The following is a 19,678-nucleotide window of genomic DNA, read 5'->3' on the forward strand; positions in this document are numbered from 1 at the left end:
TTACCAGTTACTGGATTGAATTTGTTCAACTGCTGAAGCTCAAGTATACTTACTTTTATGTTTCATGGAAATCTCATACTCTCCTTTTCTTTCTCTGTAGAATATTTTCTTGCTACATAAATTTAATCAATTTTATCATGCCAAAAGAGCTGTATGCTTTTGTATACCCTGCCTACTGAAAAGCTAAAGGACACTTATATCTCTGTCCTTTGGAAAAATAATAATTAAACAAAAGCTGCAGTTTTTATCTTTGCTCATATTCAGCCTGTTAAAAGTGGCAGCAGTGACTTTCTGGCACAGTATGGGATTGATAAGACTAAAAAATCAGCAGAATTGGACTCCTTATGTGATCTGATATACCTTAATCAGCTGTGAACTACCACTGGTGGCTCTGAGGTAATCTAGAGATTCTCCTGATCTTTGAAAGACTAAATAGGCATTGAAGCCCTCTTTCAAGACTGAATGGCAGAGAGAACCTGGATTTGTCTGCAGATGACCTCTGTGTGCAGTCCCACTAGGGAAAAGGGAATCTGCCATGGTCAAAAGTATTTTGGAGGCTTCCAGTGGAAAGGGCTAGCAGCACATCTGGGAAGTGAAATGGTCGTTGCAGCTCCTGCAAGTGGAAAATAAAGCAGCAGCTTCATTGAACTGACTGTTGTTACCTGTACTCCTCGTTTTTTCCAGAGTTTAATAGCCCTGGATCCCCTGGCAGCGAAGGAGGAGAAGGTGCGGCCGTCGCTGGAGCAGCGGCTGGAGGCGATCATCAGCGGGGCGGCGCTGCTGGCCGACTCCTCGTGCACGCGCGACTCGCACCGCGAGCGCATCATCGCCGAGTGCAGCGCCATCCGCCAGGCGCTGCAGGAGCTGCTGGCCGAGTACCTGCGCTCCGTGAGTACCGGGCACAGCGAGAAACGCGACACCGGGCAACTGAGTGACACAACACGGGGCAACTGAGGAACACAGGGCAACTGAGGAACGCAGCACGGGGCAACTGAGTAACACAGGGCAACTGAGTAACACAACACGGGGCAACTGAGTAACACAGGGCAACTGAGTAACACAACACGGGGCAACTGAGTAACACAACACGGGGCAACTGAGTAACACACGGTAACTGAGTAACACAAGGTAACTGAGTAACACAACACAGGGCAGCTGAGTAATGTGACACGGGGCTGCTGAGCAGCATGGGGCAACTGAGTAACACAAGACAGGGCCGCTCAGTGACACTGATCCCTGCTTGGAGTTGCCTCAGTGCCTCATGCTGGGGGAGCTTAGCATTTAACCAAGAATTAAAGTGCAGTTTAACCTATGTTTCACAACATGCTCTTTAAAAGGTTGAAAGGGACGTTTTTCTCCAGAAATCTAAGCAAAAGCTAAATACACATCCCCAGAGTGAGTATGAATTGTATTATATCGTGTATATAAAGTCTATGGAAAATGCCATACCACAGATAAAATGGACATGTTTAGGTTATTTTATGCTTATTGTGAACTGTCAGTGGTTCAGAACAGACAATCCTTCATATGCCAGAAACAAGAATTTCTTCATAATGCACTTCCTAGGCTAGAGTTTGAAAATGTAATCTCTGTTCCTGTAGAATGCAGCAACTTAAATAATCATTTCTTAAAAGGTAAGCAATCTGTTATTGTTGTTTTCAAGTAGGGTGTTGACACCAGAAGAGGAGAAGAGCACCAATTGACAAGTGTTAGAATGACTAAATTGCTATATTGGGAAGACAGGAGTGTTGGGTAAATCCAGAAATCTGGTTGTCTGACATGCTCGTAGCTGTGAATTAGAAAAGGAACGTGGTGTGCATTTTAAAAGTGATTTTACTTTTAGATTTGAAGAATGGATTTGACACTTGTTATGTCTGGCAGGTAAATGTTGAAACAGTGGAGACTCAATATTGTTAATATGGGTACACAATGTTAATCTCATGCTTTTCATCTGTAAACATTTTCTGTAGGCATAATGTTCTTTTCTAAAGATACCTCAGGATGATTCATCAAGCAAGCACATTGAGAGAACAATTGTGTTATATAGATATGTGTTCCATTTTTGGGAAGCTGAAATTCCTTTCTGTTCTGTAATCCATAGCAGTTAATACAGTCTAAAGCCGTTCTGATGAGACTGTTTGCTTTGTCTTATTGTCCTTAGGATAATGGAGTGTAGAGACTAAAATAATCTATGCAGATCATATCAGATTTTTTTCAGCTCACAGATACTGTACTTTTTGATATTTCTCTTTATTTATTGGAGTTTACAGATGCTTTATTAAAGTCAAGCTGTGCTTTCAGGCCTTATACCAGAGCAAGGTGCTATAGAAGTTTTACTCTGAATGCTGTTGAATGCAGCCTTAATTCTTGAACCCCTCTGGGGGTGCTTTACACATGGGTTAGATAGTGAGATTTCTTCAGCCCTAGTTAGCTTAGGATGTAAACCTTTGGTTCTTTGGTACATTGTTGTAGCAGATTTCTCTTGAATTGTCTCTTCTAGCATGGGTCAGGGCTTGCTATAAAGTGGATGAAAGTTTTATATAGGAAGTCATCCACCTTTAATGGTTGAACTTAATGATCTTGAAGGGCTTTCCCAATATAAATGATTCCATGATTCTGTCCAGAGCACATGACAGGATGCAGATGTAGTGAACAGCATCCTGTATTAGTCCAAAAGATTGCTGTGGGTTTGTCCCAAGAACACTTTCCTGTGTATCTCTGGGGTGAAACAACAAGATTTTCAGTCAAATGATCTTAAATTCTTAGACTCTTGGAACAAAACCGTGATGATCTTTTGTTCTTCAGAAATAATCCTGGGTTTAGGGGCACATAATGTACAATAGGTGGAAAAGGATAAAACCTAACCCACCCCACTGACTTGAGAGTCAGAAAGCAGCTATTGAAATATGACAGTGAGGGAAAGTGTCCTATAATTTGCCGCAGAGCACAGTGATTGCACAAGACAGCAAAGACAAGGAAGCAGAAAGGAAAAAATACAAAAGAGGTTACATAAAAGGAGGAATGAAAAGTTTTTAGTTTCTTTTAGAGTTCTTATATAGTTATTACTGAATGGAAGCAGTCACTGAGTCAAATAAGTTTTTCAATGAGAAGATTATCAGATGTCAATTACTTTATTTCACAGCTCTAACTTGCTGAAGAGATGATAGATCCAGGAAATAGTGCTGATTTATCAGTGTCTTTTTGGCTCTTCTATTAGTAGTTTCAATAAGCCAGGCCTGGGAATTGAATGAACTGTAAAGATGATGACAGCTATTTGTTACCATTGCACAATTTAATTTTCCTCTCCTTGGGAACACAGTTGTACTCCACAGGCAAGTGCTCTGTCAGTGGAATACTTCATGGTGTTTGTGTGTGTGCCCTCCTGGCCTGTGCCCTGTGCTGAGTGAGCTCCAGATCCCCTGTGGCACAGCTTGTACGTGAGAGTGGAAACTTTTCCTTGCCCAAATGCACCCAGGGCATGCTTTGCCCTGCCTTTGTGCTCCCAAGCATGACCTCCCTGCTGCCACTTCAGCCCTGTGCACTCCCTCTCATGAGCTGTGCCAGTCAGCTGCTCCAAGGGTTTGTTTCTCTGCAGATGGGTCTCCTGGTTCTTACTGGCACATTGGCTTGATCACTTGCCTTGAAGCTTCTTCCTGTGTGTTGCCAGTGGGAGCTGCATTGCCTCAGAGACTCCTCACCCACTAAGTGCCACCTCCACAGGTCCTGCTCCAGCAGCTGTTTTGCCAGGAAGCTGCCCTGGTGACACCCAGGGTCTCTCTGGCTCTGGTGCTGGTGCTGGATGTGCCCTGCCTGGTAAATGTTGAGATTAAACAGGGCCATTGCCAAGAGTTTGGGTGCCTGAACTCTGTAGGTTCTGCATGCACTGTTCTTTTGAAATGAGGCTTCAGTGCTTGAACTTGGCAGGAATGAGGCACTTGTCTTTACAAGCAAGTTGTGGGTCTGCTAGGAGATAAAACTGGCACTGAGCAGTAAAAGAAACAATGGGAATCCCACTGATTGATGAATGGAATGAGAGATACTTGTCTTTACAAACAAACTGTAGGTCTGCTGATAAATGAACTTGGATACTGATAGATGAAAGAAACAATGGGTAGAACTACGTCTCACAGAAATTCCACTGATTGACACAAAGAGAAGAAAAGGAGAGGAGTTATACATTAGAAGGGAGTCTCAGGTATTAGACTTTTGGGAAGTCTGTAGCTTTCAAGTACCTCAGCCAGTGGGGAAAGAGAGAGGGACATGTGGCTGGGAAATGAGGATAAAAGGAAGCTCCTTTGTTCAAAAATTTGAGAGACCCCAGAGGAAATGCCCAATGGCCTCTCCCTTTATTTGAATAAAGTAACAGGACTCCTCCGTCTCCTTTTTGAACATAAACCTCTGGTGTTTGTGGATTAATTTTCCTGACAAACTGTACAGAAACTTAGGATTTATTAGCCCCAATATTTGAAACAATATAAGGAGTATATCTTTTGTGGTTCCTAAATTTATTTTTTTAAATTTTCCTCAATTATTTAAAGTGTTTAATAAGCCTCAAGGGCATCGAAGATTAAGAGCTTGTTGGTGTCAGTGATAAATTTTTAAAAATCTTCTTTTGGAGAGTTTTTAATGCAATCTGGGAGAAACATTTTCTCAGAAGATACTTGCTTTTATGTGAGTGTCTGCTTTTCACAGAGCTTTATCACAGTAAATGGTGTAATGGAAAGTGAAGCAAAATGCTCTCCACAAGAACCTTTATGTTTTTCTGTTCACAGAGTAATTCAGACACAAAATGCAAATACATTTATAATTCTTCTGAAAAGCAGCAGTTTGTCTTCTTAATGCTTTCAAAAATTCTTCAAAATTATTTGTGTACTATTGTTATCTTTTCTGAATTTTACTCATAGCCATACATTGATAGGGGATATATTTGCATTTTAGGACATCCAGTAACAGGAATTACCACTGTGGATTTGGATATCTTATCAATGGCAGAATCATACTATAGTGTGGATAATAATGATATAATGTATCCACTGCAGCAGTCATGTTGTTCCAGCAATAAGCACTTGCTTTTTCCCAAAGTCTTGTCTCTTCATCCTTTCCAATGAGAAGTTCCTGAATTCTGTGGGGGGCAGCAATACAAACTCCAGGTTTCCTGATTGTGCTTTTACTCACTCACAGTAAGGACATTCCCTTCCCTTCAGAAGGGACAGTGGAGTTGTGATTGTGTGAGTGGAAGTGGCTCTTGTGAGCAGCACTAAGTGCAGCTGTCTGCCATCATTAAACAGGGAGCTGAGCAATTATTCTGCATCCTCCTCTGGCTTTCAATAAAGAAAGGTCAGATACACTGCTAATATGAAACTACTTTCTTGAACTGAGACCCCCCTTACTGTTTGAATGTGTTTCATGCTATTTGAGCTTCATTAGTTTTAATGAAGTTTATTATGGCTATAGGTTGGAGATACATATGTGTGTGTATATGTATGTGGGTCAGTGTATTTTTATGATCAGTTCTGGTTTCACTTCCTTCTTGTGTATTCCAAAAATGTTTGTTTCTTAACTGGGTTTTCATACCATGATTACCTGAATGTTTGGGTTAGACATGGGTAATTTAGTCTGGACATATGTAGCTCTTGTGCCACAGGTGGTGGCAGCTGCTGTGTCCTGCTGTCCCACAGGTGTGCCATGTTCGTGGCAGGGAGCAGAGCCAAACCAGCCCTTCTCACACCAGCAGTGCTTCCATTAAAAAAATGGGAGGAGGATAATGGTACACTTTACCTTGAGGCACATCAGGAAGTGAACTGAAGTTGCCCACCTTGTACATATTTATGTTGGTGCTAATCAAGCCCTGGCCATCCATGTAGCCTGGGGCCAGGCCAGCTGAGGCTGAGAAGGAATGATCAGGTATGCCCTGTACTGCCTGTAGGGCACACCTGAACATTGCTGGGCATGCTGCTCCTGGAGCTTTATGAAACTGGAGCCCTCAAGGCTCAAACCTTGTCCTTCACTACTGCATTGTGCCACAACTTCTGGCTCTGAGACCTGTTTGGTCTGAGCACATCAGCTGAAGTGCTGTGAGGATGAGGAGCCAGGATCCCTGAAGGCAGAGGGGGAGCTGGACTGGGTGAGCCCTTAAGGAAAAGGTGGCAGTGCAGAGCCTGCTGTACCATGGGGAAAGTCCAGCTGTGGGAAAGGGGACACAGTGCAGAGCTGGGAATTGGGATGTTGTGACTCTAGAACTCTGACTGTTCACTTACTGACCCTGAGCACTGCAAATTCAAAAGCAGAAAATGGGTGGAAAACCAGGAGTTTTTGCTTATTGGTGGTGTGGTTCCGGGCCTTGCTTTTTGTCTCAGCTCTTAAATTTGATTGCTGTGGAGCTAATGCCTTACTCTACCTCTCTATTGAGCACTCTTCAGCAACAGCTCAAGGTCTGACCCACTGTCTGCATGTGGAGACCATGACTGATAATGTTTTTTTGTGGTATTTTATTGCCATTCTCCCTCTTGGAAAGTGGAGGGATGTACAGATGCCTCAAACATACTGTTATCTCAAGCTGACATTATTTGTGCTTCATGGCTTCCTGATGAAGAATTTTAACACTTCCCTGGGATGCCAGTGACTCCTGAGGAGGTAAAAATGGGACTGTTTGACTTGTCCTTTGTGGTCACTTCCACTTTCCTTCACAAATGTGCAACTCTCAAAGTTCTGTGTAGCTGCTCTCCGAAGAACTGAGCCCAAACTTGATAGACTTGACTAAGGGGGAGTTTGAAGAAATTCCTTGTCAAAATATTCAAGAACAGAATGGCTGTTGGTTATTCATGGAAGGGATTGAAATAAGTGATTTCTTGAAATCCTTGTTTTTAAATTTTTTTTTTACTTCTGAATAAATAAAAACCACTTGTATTTGTGCCTTTTTACAAGAAGAATGGATCTGAATGCTCTTACTTTACTGTCCTCTTTATACTTAAACATTTTCAGAAAACTGGTGTTCCAGAGAAGTTTGAAATTGAGGTATGTCAAAATGTAAACTAGAAGAATTTCTGTGTGTGGGTGGGAAGTGTCACTCAGTTCTTCTCTTATTCATGGCAGGGTTTTTTTATGACATTATTGAGTATTATGTTTTTCAAAAAAGGATGTATTCCACTAAAATTGGTATGCCTATATGGTATATTATGCTGGCATTTATGCAAAAAAAATATGTAGTTTTTATGATTCTGTTGCTCACATTGCCTGAGCAGTTGATTGAGTTGACTTTGAACACTCCTACAGAAGATTTTCTTCCATTTTGTATGCAGCATGCGTAATTGAAAATTATTTTTCTAAATGTTAACTTTCAGTGAACATTTTGTTTTATGGGGAAATGAGATATGAATTGGTAAGGAGGAGGATCCTAAGTGTACTTAAAAGAGAGAAGTAGTCTAGTGAATTCCCCAAATAGATTTTACAGCTGAAAAATAAGTTGCAGTTAAATGTACCTGATTGTAGATGCTCTTAGAGACTTTTCAGTAATCTGGGATCTCAGCACGTGAGCTGGAGAAGGATAATGAAAGCTTTTCTCTCCTTAAGCCCTGCTTTTCATTGCACAGTCCTGAGCTGAGTTATTTCAGGATTAATCAGATCTGAACTTGAGGCTTGCACTGGAGTGACGTACAGGGCTCTGTGGAGGAATTCACTGCAAGAGTCAGTAATTTGTATTTAGCATACCTGGCAACACTGAAAATATATTGGGTTGCTGAAGACTAATTTTTTTTCAAGAAACCTTCAGTAAAGCAGCATTTGCTTTTCCCAAGATGAAATAAATCCTTGATTATGGTAATAAACAAGGATTAAACAATCCTTGTTAACTCAGCATCTACCTAGCTGTTTAGTTTACAAGAATTTTCCTGTTTTTAGGGTTTATTGAAAATGGTTGTTACTACATAAGATTTTTCTCAGCCAGTTTCCTGATTTTTAGAGGATGTTAGACTGGTCATTTTCTGAAAGGTCAGGGTGCCATTTCTAGGAATGATACTGAAGTCTGCTGTTTCAGATACATTTATCTTATTTTTTATCCTCTGGTGTAATGCAGATGATTCTTGTTGTCCAAATACATTTCTAAATTTCATTTTGTCTCAGGTTCAAAGTTACTTTTTGTTTGTATAACAGTTGTAATTAAAAAAAATCAATCATAATTGGATAGTTCAGGGAACTCTTCATAGAATGTGTTGTAGACCCATCCAAAACCAAACTAACCTGGCTGGAGTTGACCCAGCTTTAAGGAGTGGCTTGGGCTGGATAATGTGCAGACATTGCTACTGCCTTCAATCTGTGCAGTCTGATGCTAAACATTTGAATAAATTCCAGTGTTTGTGCAATGTCCTGGATGACCCTGCCAGCTCCTTTTAATATACAGTAAATCCCATTATTTGCTAATGGAAGACTGAAATATACTCAGGTAATGAAGCCAGGACAAGAATTATATAAAGTAGTAAAAGGAAAGTTTCTTTCATTTCTGGTAATTTTCAGATGATGAAAGAAGAGTAATTACTGTGTTAAATTTTGTTGTAATGAATCCTCTCTGTTACAAAATACCTTGTACGAGTCATTTGGGAAGTGGTTGATTAAAAGCTCTCCCTAAGAATTTCATCACATGACTGGCTAAAACCAAATGCTTTTCCTGTAGTTACTTGGATTTAGGATATTATATACCAGCAACCCAGGAGATGCTGCACTTCTTCATTTATAGTACCAGAAGTGATTTCTCTTTGATGGAAATGCAGATACCTGCACAGCTGACCTTTGGACTTAATTTCTTGCCTAGCTTCTCTTGATATTTTTTTATTAGGAGTGAACAATGCAGTTATATATGAAATAGCTTATGGTCACTTTTCATGAGATCAGACTTTTATTGCAGGAAAAATTGTATTCTTGGTCTGAATTGTTCAGCCAGTGACTTAAAGGAGATCGAGAAGTTGAAGATCTAAATCCCAATTCCACATTTCCATCTTCTTTCTGAAAAGAAATCTAAACCAAGGCTTTAAATACAAATCTGTATCTTTGTCTTTGGTCACAAACAGCATTTATTGGCATTTTCTTTAAGTGGATTCATTTCCAGTTATTGTTTGTTGTTCCAGTCTGACATGCTACTCTCCTTAATTCAGGAAAATAAAAGGCAGAATACAATTTTGTATAATTGCATTTCTGATCAATGTGTATGATCAGAAGGCTGGCAAAGTAAACAATTGAACCATCCCCCCATCATATTAATAAAAAAGATGTGCTTTAGTCCTTTCAAGATCAGCTCTTCTCAAGAGCTGCTGCTCATGGTTGTTTTCTAAGCCTGTGTTGCCAGTTGGCACATTTCCTTTCCCTTTGAGTATGCAAAGAAAATAAATGTCTTAAATCAGACAGCTGTGGTGCTTAGTAGAACACTAAATAAATTATTCTAATTACTATATTTACTGGAAAATCCTTGCTATCTTGGGTTATTCTAATTGTCTTTAATCATTGTTTCATTATCAGGAGAAAAAACAAAGGAAATTTATACAAAGATGGAAAGGAATGATAAGTCAGCTACTTGAATTGGAGCTGTATTTAGGAATAATCTAGGATTATCTTTTCTATCAAGCAGTGATGTTTCTAATTTTTTCTAAACCCTAATATTGCACAGGAGAAATTATCAGTCTGTAAAAGGAGATAAGTGGTAAAGGAATCCTGCCCTTCATTTTCTTGAATATATTTAGCTCTTTGCAAGAGAAATGAAGAAAAATAATCAATTTTTATTCCATGTAAATAAGAGAAAATAAGAAATATAGTAATTACATTTGGTTTTATAATGCTATTTCCAGTCTACTGCTTGCAGTAGTAAGGAAGTGAAATAGGGGAAACCTTTGACACTTTCTAGAGGAACTTTGCAACAGAAGGAATCCAAACAGTGAGTAGATAAAGGAAACGTGGAATGCTGTGTGACAGCTCGTAGCTATTTGCTAAGGAGGTAAGGTCACACTGGCATTTGTGCTGTGTCCTATACCTGGCAAGGAGATGGAGCTTTTATTGCTTAGCTTTCAAGTAATCAGAAAAACTTGATTCTAATTTGAAATCCAAGAAGCCTAATAATCTTTTGGTTTCTGTCAGCCACCTGCTGTTCAAGTGTGCAAGTGTACATTAAAGCAAGAGTTGAAATGAAGTGCACTGGGATGTTGTCGATGATGCTGACAGACACTGCCAGGGCTGTTAGCAGGTCCTTACCTGGTGTCCTCTCCTGAACAGTGGGGACAGCTGACCAGATTGTTGAGATGAAGAATTACCCTGGATCCCAAGGGAGAGCAGAGTGCTGGTGCATGTGAGTGAGCATGCAAAATCACGGTAAGGCTGCCAGATCCTGAGGCTGTTTGGCTCCTCATTTATTGTGGTCCTTGGAGCACCTGCCTCTCTCAGCTGTAGGAATTGAATTTCTGTAGAGCAGGAGTGCTCAGGGACTGGTACCTCCACATTCTTCCCAGGAAGACTGGAACAGCAGATCTGAAACTTCCAGACTTTGGTCCCAAGGCTGTCTTACAGAGCTGGCAGGGCATATGTCTGTGTTTTGTCAGAAGATCTGTTGTGCTTTCTCTGTTTCCAAGGAAGATTCTGCTTTTGATAAATTGGCAGAATTTAATAGAAGAAAGATTCCTCTGGAGAATCTCCAGCTGTATTCCTGATTTCTGATGTTGTGCTTCAGTTCTTGCTATGTTTTCCAGTTGGTCTGTAGCATTGTCAACACCATTTTAAATGTTTGATAGAATTATAAGCAAATAGTATTTCTCATTCCCTCTTTTTCTCATTCCATGTCTAGATGAAATGTGATTGGCAAAGGTCAGATATTACAATTATTTGCCTGGCATTTATTCAGATGCAGATCTGGTAAAGTACTATTACAGACCTAAATAGCTATTACAACTTAAATGAAATAGGGAGGCTGGAGAAATCACCAGGAGGAATGGGTTTAGATTTTTGTTTTGACCACTAATTAAGGAAGGAAGTTTTATTTTTTTTTTGTCCTCTAGCTATTCTTGTAGTGAAGAGTCTGTGCATATCTTTGATACAGTCTGTAAATCTGGAATCATCCATTGCTGGCAAACAGCTGGAATGTGACACTGCATTTGTATTCCCTGTGGCTGAGGAGGTAAATGGGATGGAATAAAAATGAGCAGAGTCCTGGGATTGCTCTGTAACACGGCTCCTGTGGGATTCCTGGGAAATGCCATGCTGGGAATGCTGTGCCTTCCTCTCAGGCCTGTGGGGCCTGGCTGCTGCAGAGATGGATTTTTTGGGTGGTTTCTAGGCCAGAGTGGCTCTTTGCTCCTTTATCCAAATAACACATTGTGAGGCAGGAATGATACAGCAAGGCACAGTCTGATCAACAGTCTGATCTGCACCAGAGGCTTCTTTGCTCTGCAAATTAGAACCTGCAAATTTAATAGTGAGGAAAAGGGTGGGAATCTGAGCAATGGAAACCATTTAGAAGGAAATAATATTAGGGAAAGTAAAGATCTTACTAAATGGGGGACAGAAACTCAAAAATACTCTGTCTTTCCTACCTGCTTCAGGCTCCCTGTAAATAGCTGGGAAAACCTAATGCAGTCAATAAGGGAAAGTGAATATGTGCCAGAAAGAGTTCAGAAATATTTAAGAAAGGAGTTTGTGAACATGGCCTTGTCTGTAAAAATCTGTGAGGAATGAGTATTTCCAGGCAACAAAAAAAGACAAATTTATCTTAACAGATAAATTCCTATATCTGTGGAATTTATAGGTCAGTTCCTTTAACTTGGATAACCATGGAGAAGCTGCAGGAAATCTTTATATAATCATTTCCTAGAGCTGCTCAGGATAAGAAAGTGGTTCTGAGCCACAAGCATCTGTTTTCAAAATATGTTTTGTCAAATACATGTAGTTCTTTGACAGAATAGCTGGCTGGGGATTAAAAGGGAAGCTGTAAACTGATATAATGTTCCACCCTGAGAGGATGTTTTCATAACCAACTTGAGAAGCACAGTTATTGCATTATGAGGTTTCCCTCATACAGGTCATTGAAAACAGTGTTCCTAGTGAGTTGGTATTGAATCCATTGCAGTCCATTTGGGATAGCTTAGTGAAATGTGATTCTGCAAGGACTGGCCACGTGTATGATGTACTCTCATTAGTCATAAATGAAATAAAAGTAGATAAATGACCTAGGGAATGTAGGGAATGAAGAGTGGAAGTAATTGAGAAGTTGAATGGTGAAACTTCAAAGGATTGTGTAGGTCAGTAAAAAGATTACCTTTATTTTATTTTATTTTAGTTTAGTTTAGTTTAGTTTAGTTTAGTTTAGAGAAATGGTCTGAAATCTGCAGATTGAAATGATAAGTGCAAACAATTACCCTTGGGAAGAAGATCACTGTCCACATAAAAAATGCAGGGTTTGTGGCTTCACAGTAGTGCTGCTCTATAGCCCCCAATGCCATATGAAAATCAGAAATTAAATTAACTGTCTGTAGGGCCCAGCTCAGTAGGAAATTTTGGGCATTGCAGCTTAAGAATAACAAGGACTGATAAGAGGAACAAAATGATGCAAGGATTTCAGATTTTATAAAAAGGAGGAAGCAGCTGACTTGACTGAGTCTGGATAACTTAGGAAGAGGTGGAGGAGAAGAAGAACATGCTGATATTTTCAGATATGGAAGAGGTTTTTATAAGGTTTGTGCTGTTAAGTTATTCTCTGTATCTGTACAGAGAAAGGCAGATGTAATTGGCAAAAATGCAGAATTGGTGCAGTGTTGGGTTAAAAAGCCCAGCCCTGTAGATGAGCAAGCTCTGGAACAGTTCCCTTGGGGCCATGGGGAGTTGGTGATGCACAGGGTGAGACTGCCTGGGCTGCCCAGCACCTGCTGGGAGCTCTGGGGACACCTGGGCTGCTTTGGAGGGCTCAGGGTGCACAAAGTGACCACGAGCTCCCTCTTAGCCATGCTCATTAGCAGTTTACAGTTTTATTAAAGTAATATTCCCAGCCTTCATACTGCATTTTCTTACTGCAAATTGCTTTTTTCCACAGATTAGTGGAGGTTTCTAACAGTGAATGCTTTTTCTATGCAGCGATCAAACTACGGTGAAATTTGGTGGGGCTTTTAGATTTCCAGGCTATCTACAGATAATAATCTGTCCTTTCTACAATTTTGTGTTCAAGCATCTAGGAAGGCTGAACATGGTTAATAAAAGAAGCTATTAATAGTTGTAGGCATACTAGGAGTTTATTTTCTCATGAGCTATTTGCATGAAAATTGTACATTTAACAATGATGCAGCTTATCGTATCAGCAGGAGTTCTTGTATCCTGACAGATTTATAACTACATTAGAAAGATTGATCTAAATTTAATATTTCAGGATCTACCTAAGCATTTTGCATCCTATAATCTGTTCATAAACTGGAACTTAAATACAAGAAATAGAAAATAGGAATTTTGCTCTACAAGATTAAAACTTCAACAACCAAATTGCATTTGTGTAATGTAATATGTGAGCTCTTCTCTCATACTAACATGTTTTCCTGAGGATAATGGATATGCACCATATAAAAAACTCAACCAACCAATTCTTTCTAAGATTTGCTAGTATGGCAGCAATCCCCAGTAAATTGCTAGTGTTAGAGTGAAAGTAGGGGAGGAAGCTGCCTGGAGCATGTTGTGCTGGGGACACCTGGGAGGCAGGAGGCTGCCCCAGGCTGGCATGTCCACAGGGAGTGGGCCTTGCCTAAAACTTGAAGGGAGGAGGTTTTGCCAGGGTTCTAGAGGAGTCTCTCCAGGACTGATGCAAAGCTGGGTGCTGCTGCAAGGTGTTGGACTGGGAGGCAAGGAAAGAGGCACCTGCTCACATTAGCATGGAGGTGAGGGGGATGCAGTCACTGCAGTCACTTGGCCATCTGAGGTTTCCTCCTCAGAAAGATGATGTGTTCCATAGACCTCCTGTTCTAATAACCAGGAAGCTGCAGCAAGCCCAGCTTTAGAGATGGAGGGTGCCTCTGCTCCTGATAGCCAAAAGGAAAAGCTGTTCCTGTGCCTCCCCAGGAGCCTGTCACCTCATTCTGAGCACAGAAGGGTGTCAGTGGTGATGGGATTTTGTGGGACTGATTGCAGTGCTCCACTCCTCAGGAGCCTCTGCCAAGCAGCAGGGAGAGGTCTTGTAGGAGAGCTGTTTACACAAGGTCTGCTAAAACCAGCACAGGGCACTGTGTTGAAGCTGTGTCTCCTGAAAGGTCCTTTGGTGCTCATGTGCTGGTTTCACTGGCTGGAATACAGGAACAGCCTAAAAATTGTCTTTGTAAACAGAAGACACAAGACAGCTTTGCAGTTCTTCCAGAATTTCTACTGGTGCTTTACATGTAAAATGATGGGTTTATTCTGGAATAGATGGCAGTTTCTTTGCCTAGATGAAGCAGCTTTTTTGCCTCCTTACAATTGGGTTTGGTGGTTATAAAGGAAGAATGACTTTATTATGTGTTGAACTGGCTTTTTCACAATAAACTTCAGAGTCTAAAAGCATACTATCAAACGTCACTGTTTTATGTGATGTATTTCACAGTTTAAAATACAATTTTTTCCCAGAGTTGAAATTAGAATTGTTGACATTAAGGAAATGAAAATGATTGATGGAGTGGTTTTACTTGACCAGCTGCTAATGATTTCTCACTCAATATCTCGTTAGCTTGTGCTGAAGTCATACATATGGCAACCTAGAAAATAGCCTGAAGATCCTGAGACTAGAAAGAAGAAAAATATAAGTTATTCTGGTGCTTTTGATCTATGAACTGTGATATAAAATGTGACTTTTGATGTCCTGGGATGGTGTGATCGATAGCATAATTTTGGTTATTAAATTGTTTACTGTTCACTGAATGTTACAGTGCATTATATTTTGGCTCAGAGGCAGGGAGAAAGGTCACTTAATTTCCTTGTTGGCTGCTGCAGCCCTTGCTCAGGTGGAGCTTTTCAGGAGGGAGGGAGGGAGAGAGAAGGCATTTTCATTGGGAACAAGAGAAAATTCTGGAGCTTTCTAAGCTGGGACTGGTCTCTCTTTGTGGAGAAAGAGGAGAATATTTCTATGGCTCCTGAGTGAGTTTTATAAAGTTATGTATCTCAAGACCCTTGCTGAGAATTCTTAGCCTGAGAACAGGTTTGTAGGAAAGGAAAGGTCTGTAATGAGCAAGAGAGGGGTTGTCTGAGCAGCACTTTGATTTGCAGTTTCTCCTGTCCATCAGGCAGCTGTGTCACACTCTCAGAACTGTGTTGCAATAAAGCACAGCTCTGATTCAGTGACTTTTTGATTCTCTCAAGGACAAGGTGGAGGAGGCTGTGGTCAGTCTCCCCATAGCCACTTCTCAGTGACACAAAATTTAAATCCCTCAATCATTACATGCACGAGCTGGTTTCTTCAGTGTGAGAAGGAAGGAGAAACCCTCTAATCAAATACTCACTGAGTATAGGGGATACCTGGAAAAGCTGCAGGTGAGCATTTAATGATGAGAGCAGCCTGGGTGTTGTGGCTGTTGCCTGTATCCAGCTGTGCTGCATAAAGCTCTCATTTTTATCTCCTGTGCAAGTGCAAAAATCCTGACACTTGAACATATCAAATCCTCTAAAGCCAGTGGTGGAACTGCAGCTGGCTTTAATGGAAGCAGAGCATCACCTAGTTTAAGAAGTTAAGCTCAGCTCTTGGGGCTCTTACTACTTTTTTAAAGAGTGTGGTCTGCATTGAATATTTTATGCTGTTCTTTTTTGCTTTTGCCTGTATTGCCTGACACTCTGCTTTATTGTAGTGTCTCACAAACTTAATTTGAAAAATATTCTCAGTATTTTATCTCCCCGTTTCTTTTCTCTCTTTGAAATGTGCTGTGGTTTTGATGCTTCTGCTGACTTCTATGATGTAAAATGGAAGAATTTCTGCAAAGCAGAAAGATGAAATAATGGTTTGACCTAGTGTTGAAGCTGAGTAAATTAGCAAAAGAAAAATTGTTGATAGCCAGTGAGAATCATCCTATTTTCCTCACACATTTTTTACAAGTATTTTGTGGCAGCTGAAGTTTCTGACCAGGACTAGACTCTGTCTCTTTTGGCCTCAGACTGCATGTAATTATTCAGTGTATGCCATTTCTCCTTATAGGAAGCCTTATTACCCACAGGCAGATGTGATCTATCATCTTTTCCTTCAACAATTCCCCTTTTCCCACTACCCTGAAAGAAATCAGAAAAGATTTATAATATTCTGCAGCCCATAAAACCTGCTTCATTATCCTTAAATCACATACACCTGATTGCAAAGCTCGTACTTATATAAAAATTTTGGAAGCAGAATATTTTATGGAGTTTGGTGTGCTTTTACTAGAGGCAAAAAATGCATTTTTTAAACTTTAATTTCTTGCTACAAATTAAAAGCTCTTTTAGAGAGAAGGGAAAGAATGGCTCTACCTTGAGATGTCCAGACAGAAGGAAGTATTCAAGCTGAAGTGATGACCTCAATTTGAATGGTGCTGTCTGTCTCTGTTGTCACTGTGCTGTCCTGATGTGACAAACCCTTATTTTGGAGCCCTGGTAGCTGAGGTGGGCAGCTCCTTGGGGGCAGATGTAGTTTGTTCACTCCCCTGCCCCTGGGGATTCCATTTGTTTTCAGACCAACCATTGGGAAGGAGCAACTGGGTTTGTGCCCTCCTAATTTCATTCCCTCTGTTTCCTTCCTTACCTTAATCCATTTCCATGGTGAACAGTTACAGTTTTGTCAAGCCTTTCTTCAGTGAATTGTTGGAATCTTCCTTTTCCATCAGCATTTCAATGGTTTTTCTTCCTTTCTTTCCATTTTACACACATCTATCCCTTCTCCTGTTTAGCTAGAATGAATTTGTTTTCCTTCTGGGTGTTTTTCCTTCTGAAGGTGTTTTTCAGTGAAATGCTGGTTTATTTTTGGACAGTTCTAGTGGAGATATTGTCTTTGGGTGAGAGATAACTGTGAGGTTCCCAAGGGTTCTTATGGGGTTCCCCTTTTCTCCTCATGCTTCATTGCTGACCTGTTGAACCCCTTCAGTCAGTCACTGAACTTTCACTTCCACACTGCTGTTTCAGCTTAGTTATTGGTACTGCAATATCTGTATTAAAGATTTTATGTCCATAATGCTTCCTTATTTTTAAATGGCTTTCCAAGGTTACCTTTATTAACTGATAGTCCAGAAAACTGTGATGTTAATGGAAAAATCCACCACTGAAGCAGACCAGTGATCAGCTCTTGATGGACAGCATTGTGTCTTTACTGCCCCATCTAATTGAATTAATATTCATATGAGCAATACTTTGGTGTCTTTGCATGTATTATTATTTATTAATAATTCTGCCTTTGATTTACTTTTCCACTTCCTTTGATTTCTATGAAATCCTCTTAGGTGAGAGGTCATTAGCAATGCTATTTTTAACATAAAAGCACTTGATTGATGGTCTAATATAGATCTATTAGAGCCTCATTATATTTATTGGCCTTCCTGAGCAGTTTTGCAGATCCAGGACTGTCTTTTTTCTGGGGTCAGTTACTTTTACTTCATGCATGTAAAGCCAATTTTTTAATCCCTGTTACTGACTGACATTCAGATGCTGTCCTACTGATTACTGACATGTACAGGAGATACTTGCTACTAAAGAAAATGGAAATGGTTTTCACTTTGGGAAAGGTGGATCCTATTCTCAAGTGGTTTGCCTGTGTATATCCAGTCCAGAATTAAATATAATCCTTCTCATTTTCTGTTTTATCTTATGCCTTATTAGCCTGTACCTCCTTTTAAAAACCAGCCTTAAATATCTTCTCTGTGAGGTCCATATAAATTTTGAAAATCCATTTCTTTTTGTTCCAGCTGCATAACTTAGTTGCATCTATGGTATTTATAGTCCCTTTCTTTACATCCTCTCTCAGGAGTAATACTGAATTATTTCTGCATTTAAATCTTCCAAGTTTTAGCTAGCAGTGTGACTCTTTTTGGTAACTATTGTATTTCTGTGGCATTAATAATGCCCCTGCATAAACTCACCTCCTCCCTCCTTATTTTGTAAAAGAGAAACTTACACACAAACTCTCAAAGCAGGTCATTAATGCTTATTTCTGGGAAGTAAAAAACCCCTATTTTTTAAAATAATAATTTTGGTTTATAATAAGATACTTGCATATTACAGGAAGGAATCTTAGAACGTAATTTAGCAGTATAAATGAGTGGGTATTTTAATTTCTTTGCAAAAGTGAAGGTAGAGCCTCAAAATTCCTGAGGCACAGTGCATGCAGGTAGGGAAGGAAGTAGTGAACCCATGCCAGGGTGTGTGTGTGTGGGAGAGGAGGTGGCAGATCTAACATTGCTACATTTGCACTTTTTCATCTGAGACATCAATCAAAAGAATCCTCCTGGACTTCTGCTTTTACAGAAGCAGTGTAAAAGCTTCTGTACACACCTATAAACAGGACACAGCTACACAGTTGTTTTTGCTTTGAGATGGAGAGGGCATCATGTTCATCCTTTCCAGAAACTTGGGAAGTTTCTGTTATAATCTCTTGATGAAATTGGGGTTAGGGCAGCTCATACTGACATTTGTTAATCATTTCTCTTCGTGACTCTAGCATGCAAAGAGATTATATAAAACACAAAACTTTACATCACTGTGTAGTGGTAGAATGAAAAAAAAGAGGTTGATTTTTATTAGCATATTCTAGCATTATTCCATTTATGAATCTGTATTTGCAAGAGCTAGTGATGAAGAAGAGGAGTCAGACAAGCTTCAGCAAGTGCTTGGTTGACAGCAAAGCTGCTCAGCTCTGGAGCTGACAGTACCTGAGAGGCATTTTCCTGAAGGATCTGTTGGAATAGTTCTCTTCTGCTGCTGGCAGTCTCAGCTGTGACAGCTGGACTTTGGAGACAGAGCTAGGCTGCAGAAGGCAAAGACAAGTTTGAACTGTCTAGGTAATGCTGAAGCAGAAGATAAAAATAAATCTCATCCACTAATCCTCTTTGCATACTCAGATACACCATTGATGGCTGCATTTTTTCCTTCCCTGACAATGAGAATAAGGCTTTTGGGCAGTGGAGGCTGGACTAATTGTGCAAGTTTATAGATGCTTTAAAAATAAAGTTACCAACAGCAAGACAGAAGAGGGAGGAGCATCATTATTACTAAAAAAATAAATCACTTTCATTATTTCTTTTGAAAGCATAAATTACAACAAACTATTCAATATGAATTGTTCAGTTAATGGTTTTCCATGCCTCATTTATGACACACTCTTGTATAAAACTACTGAAATTATTGAAGTGCACAGTGCTGCAGGGACACATCATTTTCTTTTAATGAGTATTCTCAGCAAAAGTTGATGAGGTTTTGTTCTCTAAGAAACACAGAATTAGTGTGTAACAATGTTTAAATTATTGGGCTTTGAAATATGTTTCATTAAAGCACTCACTTCATGATTAGATTGTAGATAGAGCTATTGCTGAAATGCATCCACCTTAAAGTCTGTTTCTTAGGGAATACAAAAAGTGGGAAATACTCTCTATAAAAGCTGGCAGAAGCTCTGGTATAACTGCACGCTGAATTCTTGTGTTTATTAGAGAGCATCCATCCTGCTCATGTCGCTGCCCTAGGGCAGTTACAGGGCAATCCTCAC

At 40.0% G+C, this 19,678-nt stretch overlaps 1 protein-coding gene across 5 annotated transcripts in view; it reads left to right on the top strand.

Moving 5' to 3' along the window:
- Positions 1-19,678, top strand: part of CTNNA3 (catenin alpha 3) — a 374,030-nt gene that overhangs the window by 75,644 nt on the left and 278,708 nt on the right. For all 5 annotated transcript variants that reach the window (XR_013775088.1, XM_079312299.1, XM_079312296.1 and 2 more), the window contains one exon: positions 685-888. Coding sequence is in view for 4 of the 5 variants with exons in the window: in XM_079312299.1 (XP_079168425.1) it covers positions 685-888 (204 nt within the window). In the remaining variant the exon portion in view is untranslated. The remainder of the gene's footprint in view (positions 1-684; positions 889-19,678) is intronic.

Source organism: Erithacus rubecula (genome assembly GCF_903797595.1).
Source record: "Erithacus rubecula genome assembly, chromosome: 9".
NCBI classification, from domain to species: domain Eukaryota; kingdom Metazoa; phylum Chordata; class Aves; order Passeriformes; family Muscicapidae; genus Erithacus; species Erithacus rubecula.